Raw genomic sequence first — 15,512 nt, 5'->3', positions numbered from 1 at the left:
TTGTCCATTAGTTACTCTTTTTATTGTGTTGTGCTTTTTCCCCATCCTAGTGATTTTATGTCTTGAATATGTAAAATATTAACAACTTTCAAAAGTCAAAGCTACAAGGAAAGGTGTGCTCAGACGGTCCCATTCCTTATTTAAAGGATTCACCTTGTTTTCAAATCTTCTGAGGTTTTATGAGTTTCTGGTTTATCTTTCCATGGTTTCTTTTTAAAAAGCTAAACATATATATGAAAATAACAAAATCTCTTCAAATCAGTTTACAGAGATCATTCTTACTCCGTTTTTTAAATATTGGAAGATTTTTAACAAAATTTTCTCAATGATTGAGAAAAGAGCATTCAAAAAGTAGGTAAGAGACCATTGTTTTAAGTGAAGTATTGCAAGAATGGAAAAACAAACACCACGTGTACTCAACACTAAACTGGAACTAAGTGATCAACACTTAGGTGCACATATGAAAGTAAAACTCAACAGAAATCAAGTAGGTGGGATGGGTAAATTCACACCTGACAGGTACAGTGCACACTATCTGGGTGAAGGGCACACTTATAACTTTGACTTAAACTGTACAAAAGCAAATTATATAACCAAAATGTGTATACCCCTCTAGTATTCTGAAATTAAAAAATCTGTATATAAAAAATGTAGGTGAGACTATGTACAGTATTTGAACAACGTGATTAACAAACCTGCCCACTCATGAACGTAGATGCAAAAAATCCCCACCTGATGGGTACGGAGGGCACACTTGTAACTTTGACTTAAACTGTACAAAAGCAAATTATATAATACTATATATAGAGAGTATTTGACCAACATGATGTAAACAAACCTGTCCACTCATGAACATAGATGCAAAAATCCTAAAAATATACATACACAGTCAATCTCACTCACAGATTCCGTATCTGTGAATTCACCTACTTACTAAAATGTATTTGCAACCCCAAAATCAGTACTTGTGGCATTTTCACAGTCATTCATAGACACGCACTGTGTGGCAAAAAATTTGAGTCACATACATTTCCAGCTGACATTGGACAAGATGAGCTCTGCCTTCTTGTCTCAGCTCTCATACATAAACATATGTCCTTTTCACAGTCTGTTTGGTGTCATATTTTTTGCATTTTTGTGCTTTTTGTCAGTGATTTTGCTTTTAAAATGGCCCCCAAGCATGGTGTCGAGTTTTAGTGTTCCCAAGCACAAGAAGGCTATGTTGTACATAGAAAAGACAGGTGTTATATAAGCTTCCTTCAGACATGAGTTACACTGCTATTAGCCATGAGTTCAGTGTTAATACACCAACAGTGTACATTAAATAAAGTGTCTTTGAACAGAAACACACATAAATCCAGAGTATGTATTGATGAAAATGTTGTGACCAGAGGCCTATAACTGTATTTTCCCTAGGGGCCATGGTTCAGTATTCACTAATTCAGCATTCATTATGGAACATAACTACCACAAGTAGCAAAAATTGACTATACATACATGTAAATTCTTCAAATTAGGAAAAGGATAATATATCAAAACCAAATTAAATTCTTCCAAGAATGCAAGGTTAATCTAACACTATAAAATTAATGTACTCTACCACGTAAACAGATTAAAGTCATATCTGCACAGATGCATAGAATGCATTTGATAAAATTCAGCATGGATTTGGGTTAAAACTAAAAAAAACCCAAGCTAAGCATAAAAGGAATTTCTTCAACTTTATCGAGGATAGTATGCAAAGCCCACAGCCATCATTATATTTAATGGTGAAACACTAGAATGTTCTCTCTAAGATTGGGTTAGTGGTGCCCACTTCTGCTTAGTACTGTATTAGAAGTCACAGTCAGAGCGATGAGGGGGGAAATGGATATGTAGGTAGGTGGATAGATAGATAGGAAAGGGAGAAATACAAATATCATTTTTCACAGATTACTTATGTACCTAGATTAGAATACCCAAAATAATATGCAGGTAAGCAATTAAGATCAAGGAATTCAGTAAAGTTACTAGATACAAAAAATGTAGGTAGTAGTCTCCCCATATTCTCAGGAGATATTTGCCAAGACCTCCAGTGGATGCCTGAAACTGCAGACATTATTGAACCTTACATGTACTGTTTTTTTTCTATACATGCATACTCATGATAAAGTTTAATTTATAAATTTGGCACCATAAAAAAATAATAAAATAGCACAATTATGTGAATGTAGTCTCTCCCTCAAAATATACTATACTCACCCTTCTTGTAATGATATGAAATGATAACATAACTATGTGAGGAGATGAAGTGAGGTGAATGATGTAGGCATTGTGACCTAATATTATTAGGCTACTATTGACCTTCTGACCATACATCAGGAGGAAGATCACCTGCTTTCAGTAATCCTGAATCATCAAGCCATGCTTGTGTTGGTGGTTGGATGTCAGGAGCAGAAAATGTTGATGACTAATGGGCGGTTACCTTATACAGTGTGGGTATGTTGGACAAAGGGATAATTCATGTCCTGGGCAGGACAGCATGCAATTTTATCACACTACTCAGAACGTTGCACAATTTAAAACTTAAGAATTGGTTATTTCTGGAATTTTCCATTGAATGTTTTCAGATCGTGGTTGACCAAAGGTAACTGAAACCATAGAATATGAAACTGGACATAAGGGGGGACTACTGTATCCAAAAATCAATTGAATTTCTGTAAATAATGATAAAAAATGAAATTTAAAAAGTAACAGTAAAGATTAGCCATGGGAAAAAAGGTAGCATTAGTAATAGCATCAAAAATTATGAGATACCAAGGAATATAAATCCAACAAATTATATGTGAGACCTTTTTAGACAAAATAATATTTGGAGACAAAAAACCTAAATAAATGGATAACTATTCTGTGTCCATGGATTTAAAGACTCAATATTATAAAGATGTTCATTCTCCCAAATAATCTTTACCCTTAATGCCACACTAATCAAAGTCCTAATGGGATGTATTGTTTAAGTGTAGTACTACACAGCAATGAAAGTGAGTTATAGAAAGCACAGACAACTCCCATAAACATAATATTAAGTGGAAGAAGTAAGTCACAAGAGCGTAAGTGTAGTGTGAAACATAATACTATATTATGTAAGTATTCAGTTATAGGTAAAGACTATAAAAGGAAATCAAGGGAATGGCTATCCTTAAAATAAAGGGTAGTGGCTGCCATTATGAAAAGCTGTGGGTGATATCAACAGGAATAGTCAATGCCCAGGTGCAGGCATTGTTTTATTGACCTGGGTGGTAATTACATGGATGTTCACTGTGTGACTATTCTTTAAACTGAACATCTATTCATGTTTTATGCAAATTAAAAAATTAAGCCGCTGAACCGAAGAATTTGAAATGGATTCAGTGCATTACTGAAAATTGATCAATTATTAAGCTAATCCATGATATGGTTAAGTTATTGGTGATCATAATAATGTTGAATTAACTTGAGTGATTTGGAATACTTCATCCAGATATAAAATTCAATTTGTAAGATACATATATTTTTTTTAAAGACTATCAGAAATTTGTTGCTACTCAGTTTACTAGAATCTATGCTATAGGATTTAGTATGAGGTAAATTTCTGCTTTTACCATACTCAAGAATATCACAAAAATGTCATGTGTAACATGACAATAGTGGACAACAGTATTTGCCACTTTTTTAAGTGCAGGTACCAGAATATTATACCCATATTACACATTCCGGGACAGAATCAGGTTTTGATCTTAGTCACTCTGACACTGGAACACTTGTTCTTAATCGTAGCCCAAGTAAGGATTAGAATGACTATCCAATAGTATATATAGTATTATATATCATTATAGATTCTCATTTTTTTACTCTCTTTTGTGAGTGTAGAGTGGAGTATTCTAGAGACTACATAACATGTAATATTGCAACAGCCTGAATGCAAAAGCGGGTATTAGAATTTGTTGTTCTATTAAGCTAGACATTAAAGAGATCTAAATATATATACAAAACAAAGCTTCCCTTTTTACCTTTTATGTTTGCTATTTTTTATCTAAAAGTTATTTCTGTTACATACTGTAGGTTTAGTGTTCTATAAATGAATAAATATTTTTTCTAACTTCAAATATGATAATTGTTAATGGATATAACCCACATAAATGAAAGCTCCTTTTACATGTAAACCATATAAATGAAAGCTCTTAGGGGCTTTTAATAATTTTTAAATGTTTAAAGGGATCACAAGACCAAAAAGTTAAAGAACCAATAATGTACATAATTTTTTATTCTCAAATATTTGAATTTTTTCAGTTTGCCTTTTATAATACAAAATACCTGTTTTTAGGTTGCTACAAGCCTCAGGAAAGATCAGATTACTTGATGTTGGCAGCTGCTTTAACCCCTTTCTGAAGTTTGAAGAATTTCTAACTGTTGGCATAGACATCGTACCTGCTGTAGAGGTATGCGTAGTTTTATTTGTTTTCAGACGTGAATATTTTAAATGTACATTTGCCAAGGAAAATCACTGTCTTTGCATTCCTAAAATAGCAAATTCCTAAAATATATTTCCTGTGCACCAGTTATTTCTATTCAAAACTAAATATATATCTTGTGAAAATTTGAGCATTTAGTTAACCAGTATTGATGTGACCAGTACCATATTTGTCTTTATTTTCTTTGTTTTGTTCCTTGTTTATCATCTAAAGAGCCATAATCTTTTAGAACTACACTATAGTGAAATCATTGCAATCAAGAAACTTTAGTAGATTACAAAGATTTCCACATAGCTGCAGTGTTTGGGCTTTGTGTTTTATTTGGTTTATTGGTTTTTAATGGATCTCTGTGTCTAAATGTACTGTGTAGTAGAGCCATTGTGGAATGGTAGAAAGAAGCAAGGACTTTGGAGTCAGCCAAAACTTTATTAAATCTAGCTTATTTGTACTTGAGAAGGTGAAACTACTTAACTTTACATAAACTATTTCCTTTACCTTTATAAAAGTTATGAGAATAAGCATCCAACTAACACTTGGCCTGGTACATTATAGGTCCATATCTATAAATGATAGATATTACCCTTCCATTTGAGAACATTCCAGTGAGTCAGTTATTGTGACAGTGTCACTTCAGTTCAATGAAACAGGATCACCTTTTACAAGCTTACATTTTCTTTTATCTTATATGATGCCAGAAGTTTATGTTAAAGGTATGTTTTGAAGGTAGATGACTGTAGGTGGGCACATTTCTTACTTGTATCAGAAAAAATTAGATATTTTTTTCTGAATAAGATAGCATATAATGTTTGCCGTTTACTCTTGATATAACTGAAGATACAAAAGAAATTTATAAATTGCATTTTTAATGTTATAAAGAGAATATGGATTAGAGTATAACCTAGAAGAGTACCTGGTATATTAAATACTATTTTAATAAAAGAGTGGAATCTTACTTTCAACTTGGGTTTAAATTTCTTCATCACCTTCTGCTAGTCTCTGATCCTCAGGTTTCTCATTTGTATAATGGAGTTTGTAATGGACCACATTTCATAGGATGTTGTAATGTTTTGTTGGAAAAAGTATTGAAAACACCTAGCATATAAGTGCTGTTATTACTGAAAAGCCCTGCATGAAGATTCACCATTCATACAAATCTTATTTAATTATGTATCATTTTGATGAACACGACTGTCTAGATTGAGTCTGTATGAGTAACATTGAGGAATAAGAAAATGCTAAAACCATTACTGTTACCTCTACTTCCTAAAGATGGGCAAATATTTGCCATTCTTACCTTATCACGGAAGAGAATGTCTGTGCCAGCAGGAGCTGTAGTTTTAAGTGCAAGGGGCTTCATGCCTGGATTCTCTCCCCTTCCTTCTTCAAGACATACATTAAAGATGTTCTTCAGGGACTGCTGAGACATGTCAGATACTTAAAAATACCAAATCTAATTTTCAGAGATGGATACTACAATGTGTGATATGAAACATATACTAGATGGGGTTAACGCATATTAGATCTTGCAGAAGAAAAGTTAAATTGAATGTGTGGCAGTAGAAACTACCCAAAGTGAAACAGAAAAGAAAATTTTTAAAGTAGAAGAGCATTAGTGATACAAATTTCAAGCAGCTAAATATAATTAGAGTCCCCCCAAAAGGGGAGCAATTTGAAGAAATAAGGTCCAAAAATTTTCCAAATTTGATGAAAGCTATAAACCCACAAATCTAAGAAGCTCAACAAACTCCACACACAAGAAACATGAAGAAAATTATACCAACGAACATCACAATCAAACTTCTAAAACCCCAGTGGTAAAGTCTTAAAATCAGCCAGAAATTTTAAAAAGACATGTTAAAATACTGAAAGAAAAGAATTTGTCACCTAGAATTCCATACCCAGCAAAAATATCTTTTAAAAAACAAAGATTTTTTTCAGATACACAAAAGCTGAAAGAATTCAGTATTAGCAAACTTGGATTTTAAGAAATGTTAAGGAAGAAGTGCTTTAGCCAGGTGGAAATATAGATCTACACAAAGAAATGAAGAGTAATGGACATGATAACTACACAGGTAAAAATATACATATATAAAAGATTTTCTCTTGTTCTTTAAACTATTTAAAAGAATTGACCATTGTTATGAGATGAATTGTGTCACCCCATAAAAGGATACATTGGAGTCCTAACCCCCAGTTTGTGACTTTATTGGAGGGTAGGAGCTTTACACAGAGGTATTCCAGTGAGATCATTAAGGTGGGCCATAATCCAATATGACTGTGGTGTCCTTATAAAAAGGAGAAATTTGGATTTAGAAACATACAGGGAGGATGTCATGTGAAGATAAAACCAAAGATTGGGGTGATGGATCTACAAGCCAAGGAATACCAAAGATTTTCCCTCAGAAGAAAGCAACCCTCACACCATCTTGATCTCAGACTTCTAGCCTCCAGAACTGGGAGGAAATAAGCCACCTAATTCATGATACTTTGTTACAGCAATCCTAGCAAACTAATACAACCATTTAAAACTAAAATATATGACAACAGTAGTATATAGGATGAGATGAGAGAATTGGAAATACAGTTGGCCCTCCATATCTGTGCGAATTCAATCAACCACAGGTCAAAAATAAATAAAAAATAATAGAAATAATACAATGTAAATGCTGTGCATAGTTATATTGTATTAGATATTATAAGTGATCTAGAAATGATTTAAAATATATGAAAGGATGTATGTAGGTTATATGCAAATACTATGCCATTTTACACAAGGGACTTGTGCATCTACAGATTTTGTTATCCGTGAGGGTTCCTGGAACCAATTCCCCATACTGTTTCAAGGTTCTTATACATTCATTAAGTGGTATAATATCACTTGAAGGTAGACTATGATAAATTAAAGATATGTGCTGTAAATCCTAAAGCAGCCACCAAAATAAAAGCATTATACCTAATAAGCCAACAAAGGAGATAAAATGTAATCATGAAAAACTAAATCCAAAAGATGGTAAGAAAGTGGTGAAAGAGAACAGTGATCAGGTGGGACAAGTAAAAAATAAATAGCAAGATTATAAATTTAAGACTTAAGGATATCCATAATCACATTAAATAGAAATGATCTAAAAACTCCAACTAAAAGGCAGAGATTGTCAGATGAGGCGGGACAGGAAGCAAGACCCAAATATATGTTGCCTATAAGAAGTGTACTTCAATTATAAAAATATAGTGTGAAAGCAAGAAGATGGAGAAAAGAAAATTTGTGTGGCTATATTAAAATCAGAAAAAGTATATTTCAGAGCAAAGAACATTACCAGGCATAAAGATGGTCATTCCATAATGATAAAAGGGTCAGTTCATAACAATCCTAAACATTTATGCACCTAATAACAGAGCTTCCAAATACATAAAACCATCTTAGTTTTGCCCTGCAAAGTAAAAAAAACTTTATGCCAATAAATTCCACAACTTAAGTGGACAAATTCCTTGAAAGACACATAGCACCAAAGCTCATTCATGAAGAAATAAAGAAGATGAATGAATGATTTCTATTTAAAGATATTTGAATTGGCAGTTCCACAAAGAAAATCCCAGGTACAGATTGCTTCACTGTTGAAACCTATAAATAGTTAAGGAAGAAATACCAATTTTATATATATATATATATATATATATATATATGTGCTGTTCTATAATAGTGGAATGGCTAGAGTACTGTTTCCCAACTCATTCTATAAAGGCCATTTCCCTGGTATAAAAACCAAAGACATTACAAAACAAGAAAATGACAGAGCAATATCCCTCATGAAAATAAGATGTTCTATACAAAATTTTAGCAAATTGAATCTAACAATGTCTTTTAAAATGATAATACATCATGGCCAAGTTGGGTTTATCCCAGATATGCAAGTTTGGTTTGATGTTCAAAAAAAAAAGCCACGTGATCATTTCAGTACACACAGAAAAAGCATTTGATAAAATCCAACATCCTTTCCTGATTAAAAAAAAACTCTCAGGAGAAATTAAAGGGAATTTCTTCAACCTAATAAAGGGTATATGAAAAACTTCCAGCTAACATGATACTTAATGGTGAAAGAAAAGTGCTTTCCATGAAAACCAGAATAAGGATGTCTTCACTTACCACTTCAATTCAGCATTGTACTAGATTTCTAGCCAATTCGGTAAAGCAAGAAAAAAACAATAAAAGGCATCCAGATTGGAAAGACAGAAGTAAAACTTTTATCCATAGGTAACATTGCTCTTCTGTTATTCCATGGACTCTACAAAGAAGCTACAAGAACTAACAAGTGAGTTTAGCAAGGTTGCAAGTACAAGATCAATATAAAAATCAATTGTTTAAATATATACTACAGCAATCAATCAGAAATTGAAATTAAAAACAGTACCATTTACAAAAGCATCAAAAACATACAATATTTCATGTATGAAATATATATCAAATCTGACAAAAGTAGAAAATCTGCTGAAACCACAAATTGAGAGAAATTAAAGGTGATTTAAATAAATGGAGACATATACCATGTTTATTGATAGGGAGACTCTATATTGTTAATATGTCAGTTTTCCCCCAAATTCTTATACCAAGTCAATGCAATCCTGATCAAAATCCTAGTGGGCTTTTTTGTAAAAATTGAAAAACTCAATTAATTTTTTTGAAAGGACCTAACTCAATTTTGGAAAAGGTCAGTGGTAGAGAAGTAACACTACCTGATTTTAACATTGACTATAAAGCTACAGTATTCAAGACAGTGTGATATTGATGTCAGGATTATTAATGAAATAATAGAAGATCCACAAATAGGCCCAAACTTACAGATGACTGATTTTCATCTTTCAAGTCCAAAGACTTGAACAAGAATATTCACGGCAGATTTAATTGTACTAGCCCAAAACTAGAAACAACCCAGATATCCACAGATGTATGGATAAACCAACTGTGGTATATCCGTTACAATAGGATATCATTCAGCGATTAAAGGAATAAACTATTAATACCTGCCCAAAAAAAGATGACTCTCAAAATGCTTATTCCAGGTGAAAGAAGCCAGGTAGAATAAGGGTACATTCTGTATTATTTCATTTATATAAAATTCTAGGAAATACAAACTAGTCTATAGTGATGGAAATCACATCAGTGGTTACCTGGTGGTAGGGGAAGAGCAAGGAGAGTAAGAGCAAGGGATTATAAAGGCGCATGGGGAAATTCTGGGATCGTTGGATCTATTCATTAACTTCATTGTGGCTGGTTTCATAAGTGTGCATGTTAAAACTTAGAGTATACACTTTAAATGTGCTTTTGTGTCAGTTATATTTCAATAAAACTGTCTTTAAAAAAAAAAAGCAAAAGGAAGAAGAAAAATAAGAATCTTTTTCCCGGTAATAGAACATTACCTGTCATTTTTTCTAAAAGACAGTCCAAATGATTATGTGACCAGCTTGTCTACTCACTAACAAGAATGAGGGGCTATTAGCTCATATCTTTGTTAATTAATAACTATTGCTTTATGATAAGGGTAGCTCATTTTTATCTAATTTTAAAACTACTTTCTTATTCTGGATCATTTCCATAGAATTTTAATATTTGCCAATTTATGTAATGTTTATACCTTTAGTTCTAGTGTTTCCCAGGGTCATTTGTCTAAATTAGTTTGTTTCAAACCAGGAATTAACTTTTTTTTTTTTTTTTTTTTTTTTTTTTTGAGACAGAGTCTCACTCTGTTGCCCAGGCTAGAGTGAGTGCCGTGGCGTCAGCCTAGCTCACAGCAACCTCAAACTCCTGGGCTCAAGCGATCCTCCTGTCTCAGCCTCCCGAGTAGCTGGGACTACAGGCATGCACCACCATGCCCGGCTAATTTTTTCTATATATATTTTTAGCTGTCCATATAATTTCTTTCTATTTTTAGAGGTGGGGTCTCGCTCTTGCTCAGGCTGGTCTCGAACTCCTGAGCTCAAACGATCCGCCCACCTCGGCCTCCCAGAGAGCTAGGATTACAGGCGTGAGCCACCGCGCCCGGCCAGGAATTAACTTTTTAATAGAATAAAAGTAATGTTAAGGCCCTCTTGTTACAACGGGGGGGGGGGGGGGGTGTCCATTCATTATCTGTGGCTAACGTATCTCGTTCTTGTTCTGTAAATCTATCTTGTCCTTCCTCAATAAACTTCATTTCACGCTTTAAAAAAGTAATATTAAAATTACTTTTTGGCCAGGCACGGTGGCTCACACCTGTAATCCTAGCACTCTGGGAGGCCGAGGCGGGAGGATCACTCGAGGTCAGGAGTTCGAGACCAGCTTGAGCAAGAGCGAGACCCCGTCTCTACTAAAAAATAGAAATTAACTGGACAACTAAAAATATATAGAAAAAAATTAGCCAGGCATGGTGGCGCATGCCTGTAGTCCCAGCTACTCGGGAGGCTGAGGCAGTAGGATCGCTTAAGCCCAGGAGTTTGAGGTTGCTGTGAGCTAGACTGACGCCACGGCACTCACTCTAGCCCGGGCAACAGAGTGAGACTCTGTCTCAAAAAAAAAAAAATTATTTTTAAAATGGTTAAAGTTAATGATTTTACTGACCTTTATCAAAGTTTTGGCATGATTCTGTTTATATAAATTTTATCATGCCTCTTTGTTACCCTCTTTGACTTTGATTCATCTTTATTTCATAGTATTTCTTAAAGTTTTTATATTAGCTTGCTTTTGGTAGCTGCAAATATTAAAATGAATGTAAATAAGAGTAAGCTTAGAAATAAGTCATTCCTATAAAGTCTTACCCGAATTAAAATTCATATAAACTCTTAATGATTTTTTAAAATATATACCTAAGAATTATTAATATTTCTAATTTCAAGTTGTTAGGCAGAAGTATATATTTTTTTAATTGATAACTAGAAATGCTCTGGTTTTAATTACTTAGATTTTTGTGAGAAGGTTTTGGTTGGATAAGTCTGTGCAAGCCTAATTTAGAAGGAAAAGATGCATAATCAGAGCTGGAATTATATAAAAATGCTGTGAAATAATTAGCTGTAAAATATATGTATTAAAGTAGAAGTAATCTTGAAATTTTTAATGTGCCTTGTTTTTCTTTCTGCAGAGTGTATATAAATGTGACTTCCTGAATTTACAGCTTCAGCAGCCACTCCAGCTTGCACAGGATGCTATCGATGCTTTTTTGAAGCAGCTGAAAAACCCTATTGATTCTCTTCCTGGAGAACTTTTCCATGTGGTTGTTTTCTCTCTCCTCCTTTCTTATTTTCCATCACCTTACCAGCGATGGATTTGCTGCAAGAAGGCCCATGAACTGTTAGTGTTAAATGGTTTATTACTTATCATCACACCTGATTCCTCCCATCAGAACCGTCATGCTATGATGATGAAAAGCTGGAAGATTGCTATAGAGTCCCTGGGCTTTAAACGCTTCAAGTATTCAAAATTCTCACATATGCATCTGATGGCATTTAGGAAAATTTCCCTAAAAACCACAAGTGACTTGGTTAGTAGGAACTACCCAGGGATGTTATATATTCCTCAAGATTTCAACAGTATAGAAGATGAGGAATATGCTAACCCTTCCTGCTATGTTCGATCAGATATGGAAGATGAACAACTAGCATACGGTTTCACAGAGCTCCCTGATGCTCCATATGACTCAGATTCTGGAGAAAGTCAAGCCAGCTCTATTCCTTTCTATGAGCTAGAGGATCCCATATTACTTTTAAGTTAATATAAAAGCAAAAGGCCCTTTTAGTCCAGGCTCCTCAACTGATTGCTTACACTAATCGGAAATACTAACATGAACTCAGTACTTAAAACCTGGTTTGCATAGAAGAAGGGCAAAGGTTTACAGAGTTTGCTATTTTTTTCTACTTCTCAATTTTAAAATTTATTCTTATATAGAAAGCTTAAAGTTTCATGCAGAGTGACTCCTGTCATAGCAGAAACCACTCTTACTTTAGCTTTTAGCACTAAGATATCATAGAAAGGTACCTTTTTCTCTTTAGTCCTATTGTGAAAAATGAAGCATAATTTGCGATACATTTTCCTTTTCAATGTTGACTTTAAACCATTGCAATGGAACTTTAAGGTATGTAGAGAGCTGTAGATTGCACTTTGATGACTCACAAGTTAAATGTGACACAGAAATAGATTGGTTTAGTTGTATGGTGATGCACTTATCTTTTTCTTATTTCTAACTAAATTGTTATGTTACAGAAAGCCATTTTCTGTTCAGTTTTGTCTGATGATCCAATATTTCCTGAACTTTTTGGAATTGGTGATAATTCTTTTTCCTTCTTTCTTGTATTAAAAGGTCATTTGACAGCATCAGACACTGGGGGAGAGATTTCCCCCAGAGTATGTATTCTAATTTCATTAGCCCTATCCAGTAAACACCATTGCCAAAGTAGTATTTTCATAACTTTCTTGTTGATTTGGCCTTGGTGTTAAGTATATTTATCTGTGAGAGTTCACTTTTACTTTTTTTTTTAATTTAGGTTTCATTAACAAAATTTTTTATTTAAGCAAGGAACAATATAATACTCAATACTAACCTAAAACACCTTTGTGAAAGGGTTTGCACTTGGAAGAGAGTTTATGTTCTATCAAAACCAACTTTGATAGGGTCCTCGCCTTTCCGTTAAGGAGGTGCTGCACTACAAGTTTGGGATTATATGGAAAAATCTAAAATTAACCCTCTGCTGGTAATCTCATAACATGGTTTTGACCTTTTGGTATCTTAATTTCTATCTAAGCCCTAGCAGAAAATTTTCTTTGAGTATATCAACCATTAGTTGGCTGTGGGAATTTTCCCTTTCCACATTAATAAATGCCTTTCTGTGTTTCTGAATCAGAAGCAAATGATTAAGGAGAAATACATGTCCAAACAAGACAAGATTAGTCTAAACAGCTAAGAACATTTAGTCCACATTGTCTTGTCAGCCAGCAATTGTCATGTAAACTATCATTTTTAAGAGTGCCACTGTGTGGATTTTTTTTCAAGTGGTTATTACATTAAAATTACCTCATACTGAGGTTTTTGCACTGAAATATCACAGTTTCAGATTTCATGGTTAATGTTGTGTGTATGTGCGTGTGTGTGTGTTTTTAAAGGAAACTTGCATTTTCAATAGTTGATCCTAAATTTCATAAACTGTACTTCTTTACTCTGGTAAAGCTGATGTTTTTGTGCTTATTGTGAATTGCTGTAGTTAACTTTGAATGTCAAACTTTATTTAGAATACAAACCTTATCCTTTACAATATAAATGGTTAAGTATATATACCCAGTATTTCAAATTAAATTTCACATGCTCAATTAATGAAAGTAACAAGATTGTAATTCACGTTTAAAAAAGTCAGTTGACTAAATGCAATAAATATTGGTTGCTCAAATATGCCAGAAGTAACTTGAAATTTTTCACTTACTTTCAATAGCATAAGATTCCTTAATAATTAGGATTGACTTTTCCTTCCACTTAAGCCCTACAGGATTATGTCTTGTAGCTCCCTCAAGAGAGAGAGAAAGAGAAGACTGTTGAGGATAATACAGAACTCTTTTGGTAGTCCCTCTTTTACCATACTGTTTGTTTTTTGATTTAGCTAAATATGATCTTAAGAGCAAAGAAAACAGTACACCAAATGAAAGTGCTTTGAAAGTAAATGAAAACAGTGCTTTTGAAAGGCTGGTGTAAGTATGACCTTGGAGTTAGCCTTTGTGTCACAGCTAAAATGTTGGTGCTATAAATTCTTCTGATTGTTTACAGATGTTGATTTTGCTTATGCTCCAAAGTGTGCATGATGTATTTTAAGTAGTACTTTAAAGAAAAGTCTCTCTATAAAACCTACTACCACTTAGTGTAAATTTGTTTGAATTTATATCATTTGTTACTGTAAATTCAGCTTATTCAAATTAGGTTGGCACCAGATTTAAACCAATACACATTCCACCAAAGCCAATTTCAGTGTATAAGTGTTGAAGTATAAGCAGTCATTGCAGCTTGGTGCCAGATCATATATGTAATGACAAGAGATGTTAATAAGACCTTCTAATACTGTATGGGTACTCTTAAGAATGATTTCATTTGGCTATAAAGAAGTGAAGGGGCCTCATGTCACACTCTCAGCAGGTTCTCCGAAATAATTTGATGTTTCAAAAACAAATGATAATCATTTGGTTGGAATCTTCAGGATCATGACTAGATCATGTGGTTTTACCATAGTTGCCAAGTGGTGGGAGGTAGCTTATCTGAAAATGTACGTTTGTGTTTGTTGTATTTTTTCACATTTTGTGAACAAAGCACATTTATTAAAAATTTTAAATTTTCTAATATTCTTTGTCTGTTACTTGTAAACCGAAAGTTTTGTGGTCTTTAATGTATCCCTCGCTAAGTGATTTCAGAATTGAGAAGCAACTTAGAACTTGGATGACTTAGAATTTTCTAACTGGGCTTCATCTGGTCATATCCCTTAATGTCCTGAATTCATTCATTGAGATCCAGGCAACTCAAGTCACTTCCCCATTGTCATGCTGTTTATGGCAGACCCTGAACATCAACATAAGTTTTAGTTTGTTGTATATCAACCATATGATACTCTACTTTCTTGGAAAGTAAATTATATAAGAGATAATTAAGTGTATCAGTTCTTTTAGGGCAGGAGATAGCTTTCTCATGATATGGAAGTTTAATTCATTGAACAAATGTTTGAGTTCTACCATCTGCAGTATGCTGGGGAAGCAGCAGGATTGGAGTGATCACAGTCCCTTGTTTTCATGGAGCTTAATTCTATATGTACTTAATCTGTATCTAGGAATGATTACCTACAGATCCTACAGCTTTGCCCCTGCTTAAAATCCCATAATTTGTTTCCCAAAAGTAGAATAGGAAATAAAAGCTTTAAACACAAAAACTATTTAGTAAATTACACATTGTGAATAAGAGAGATGTACTGTTCATCCTGCTAGAAAAGTGCAAGCTAAATATAAACTCTGAGACTGTAATAGGGAAAAAAATG

At 33.6% G+C, this 15,512-nt stretch overlaps 1 protein-coding gene across 1 annotated transcript in view; it reads left to right on the top strand.

Annotated features, from left to right (window-relative positions):
* The window catches only part of SAMTOR (S-adenosylmethionine sensor upstream of mTORC1), a 90,303-nt gene extending 75,474 nt beyond the window's left edge, over positions 1-14,829 (top strand). The window contains exons 4-5 of the mRNA XM_069461918.1: positions 4,343-4,457; positions 11,597-14,829. Coding sequence (XP_069318019.1) covers positions 4,343-4,457; positions 11,597-12,226 — 745 coding nt within the window. The 3' untranslated portion in view covers positions 12,227-14,829. The remainder of the gene's footprint in view (positions 1-4,342; positions 4,458-11,596) is intronic.
* The last annotated feature ends 683 nt before the right edge of the window (positions 14,830-15,512 follow it).

Source organism: Eulemur rufifrons, chromosome 29 (genome assembly GCF_041146395.1).
Source record: "Eulemur rufifrons isolate Redbay chromosome 29, OSU_ERuf_1, whole genome shotgun sequence".
Classification (NCBI taxonomy): Eukaryota; Metazoa; Chordata; class Mammalia; order Primates; family Lemuridae; genus Eulemur; species Eulemur rufifrons.
This window is presented reverse-complemented; position numbering and strand designations above follow the sequence as displayed.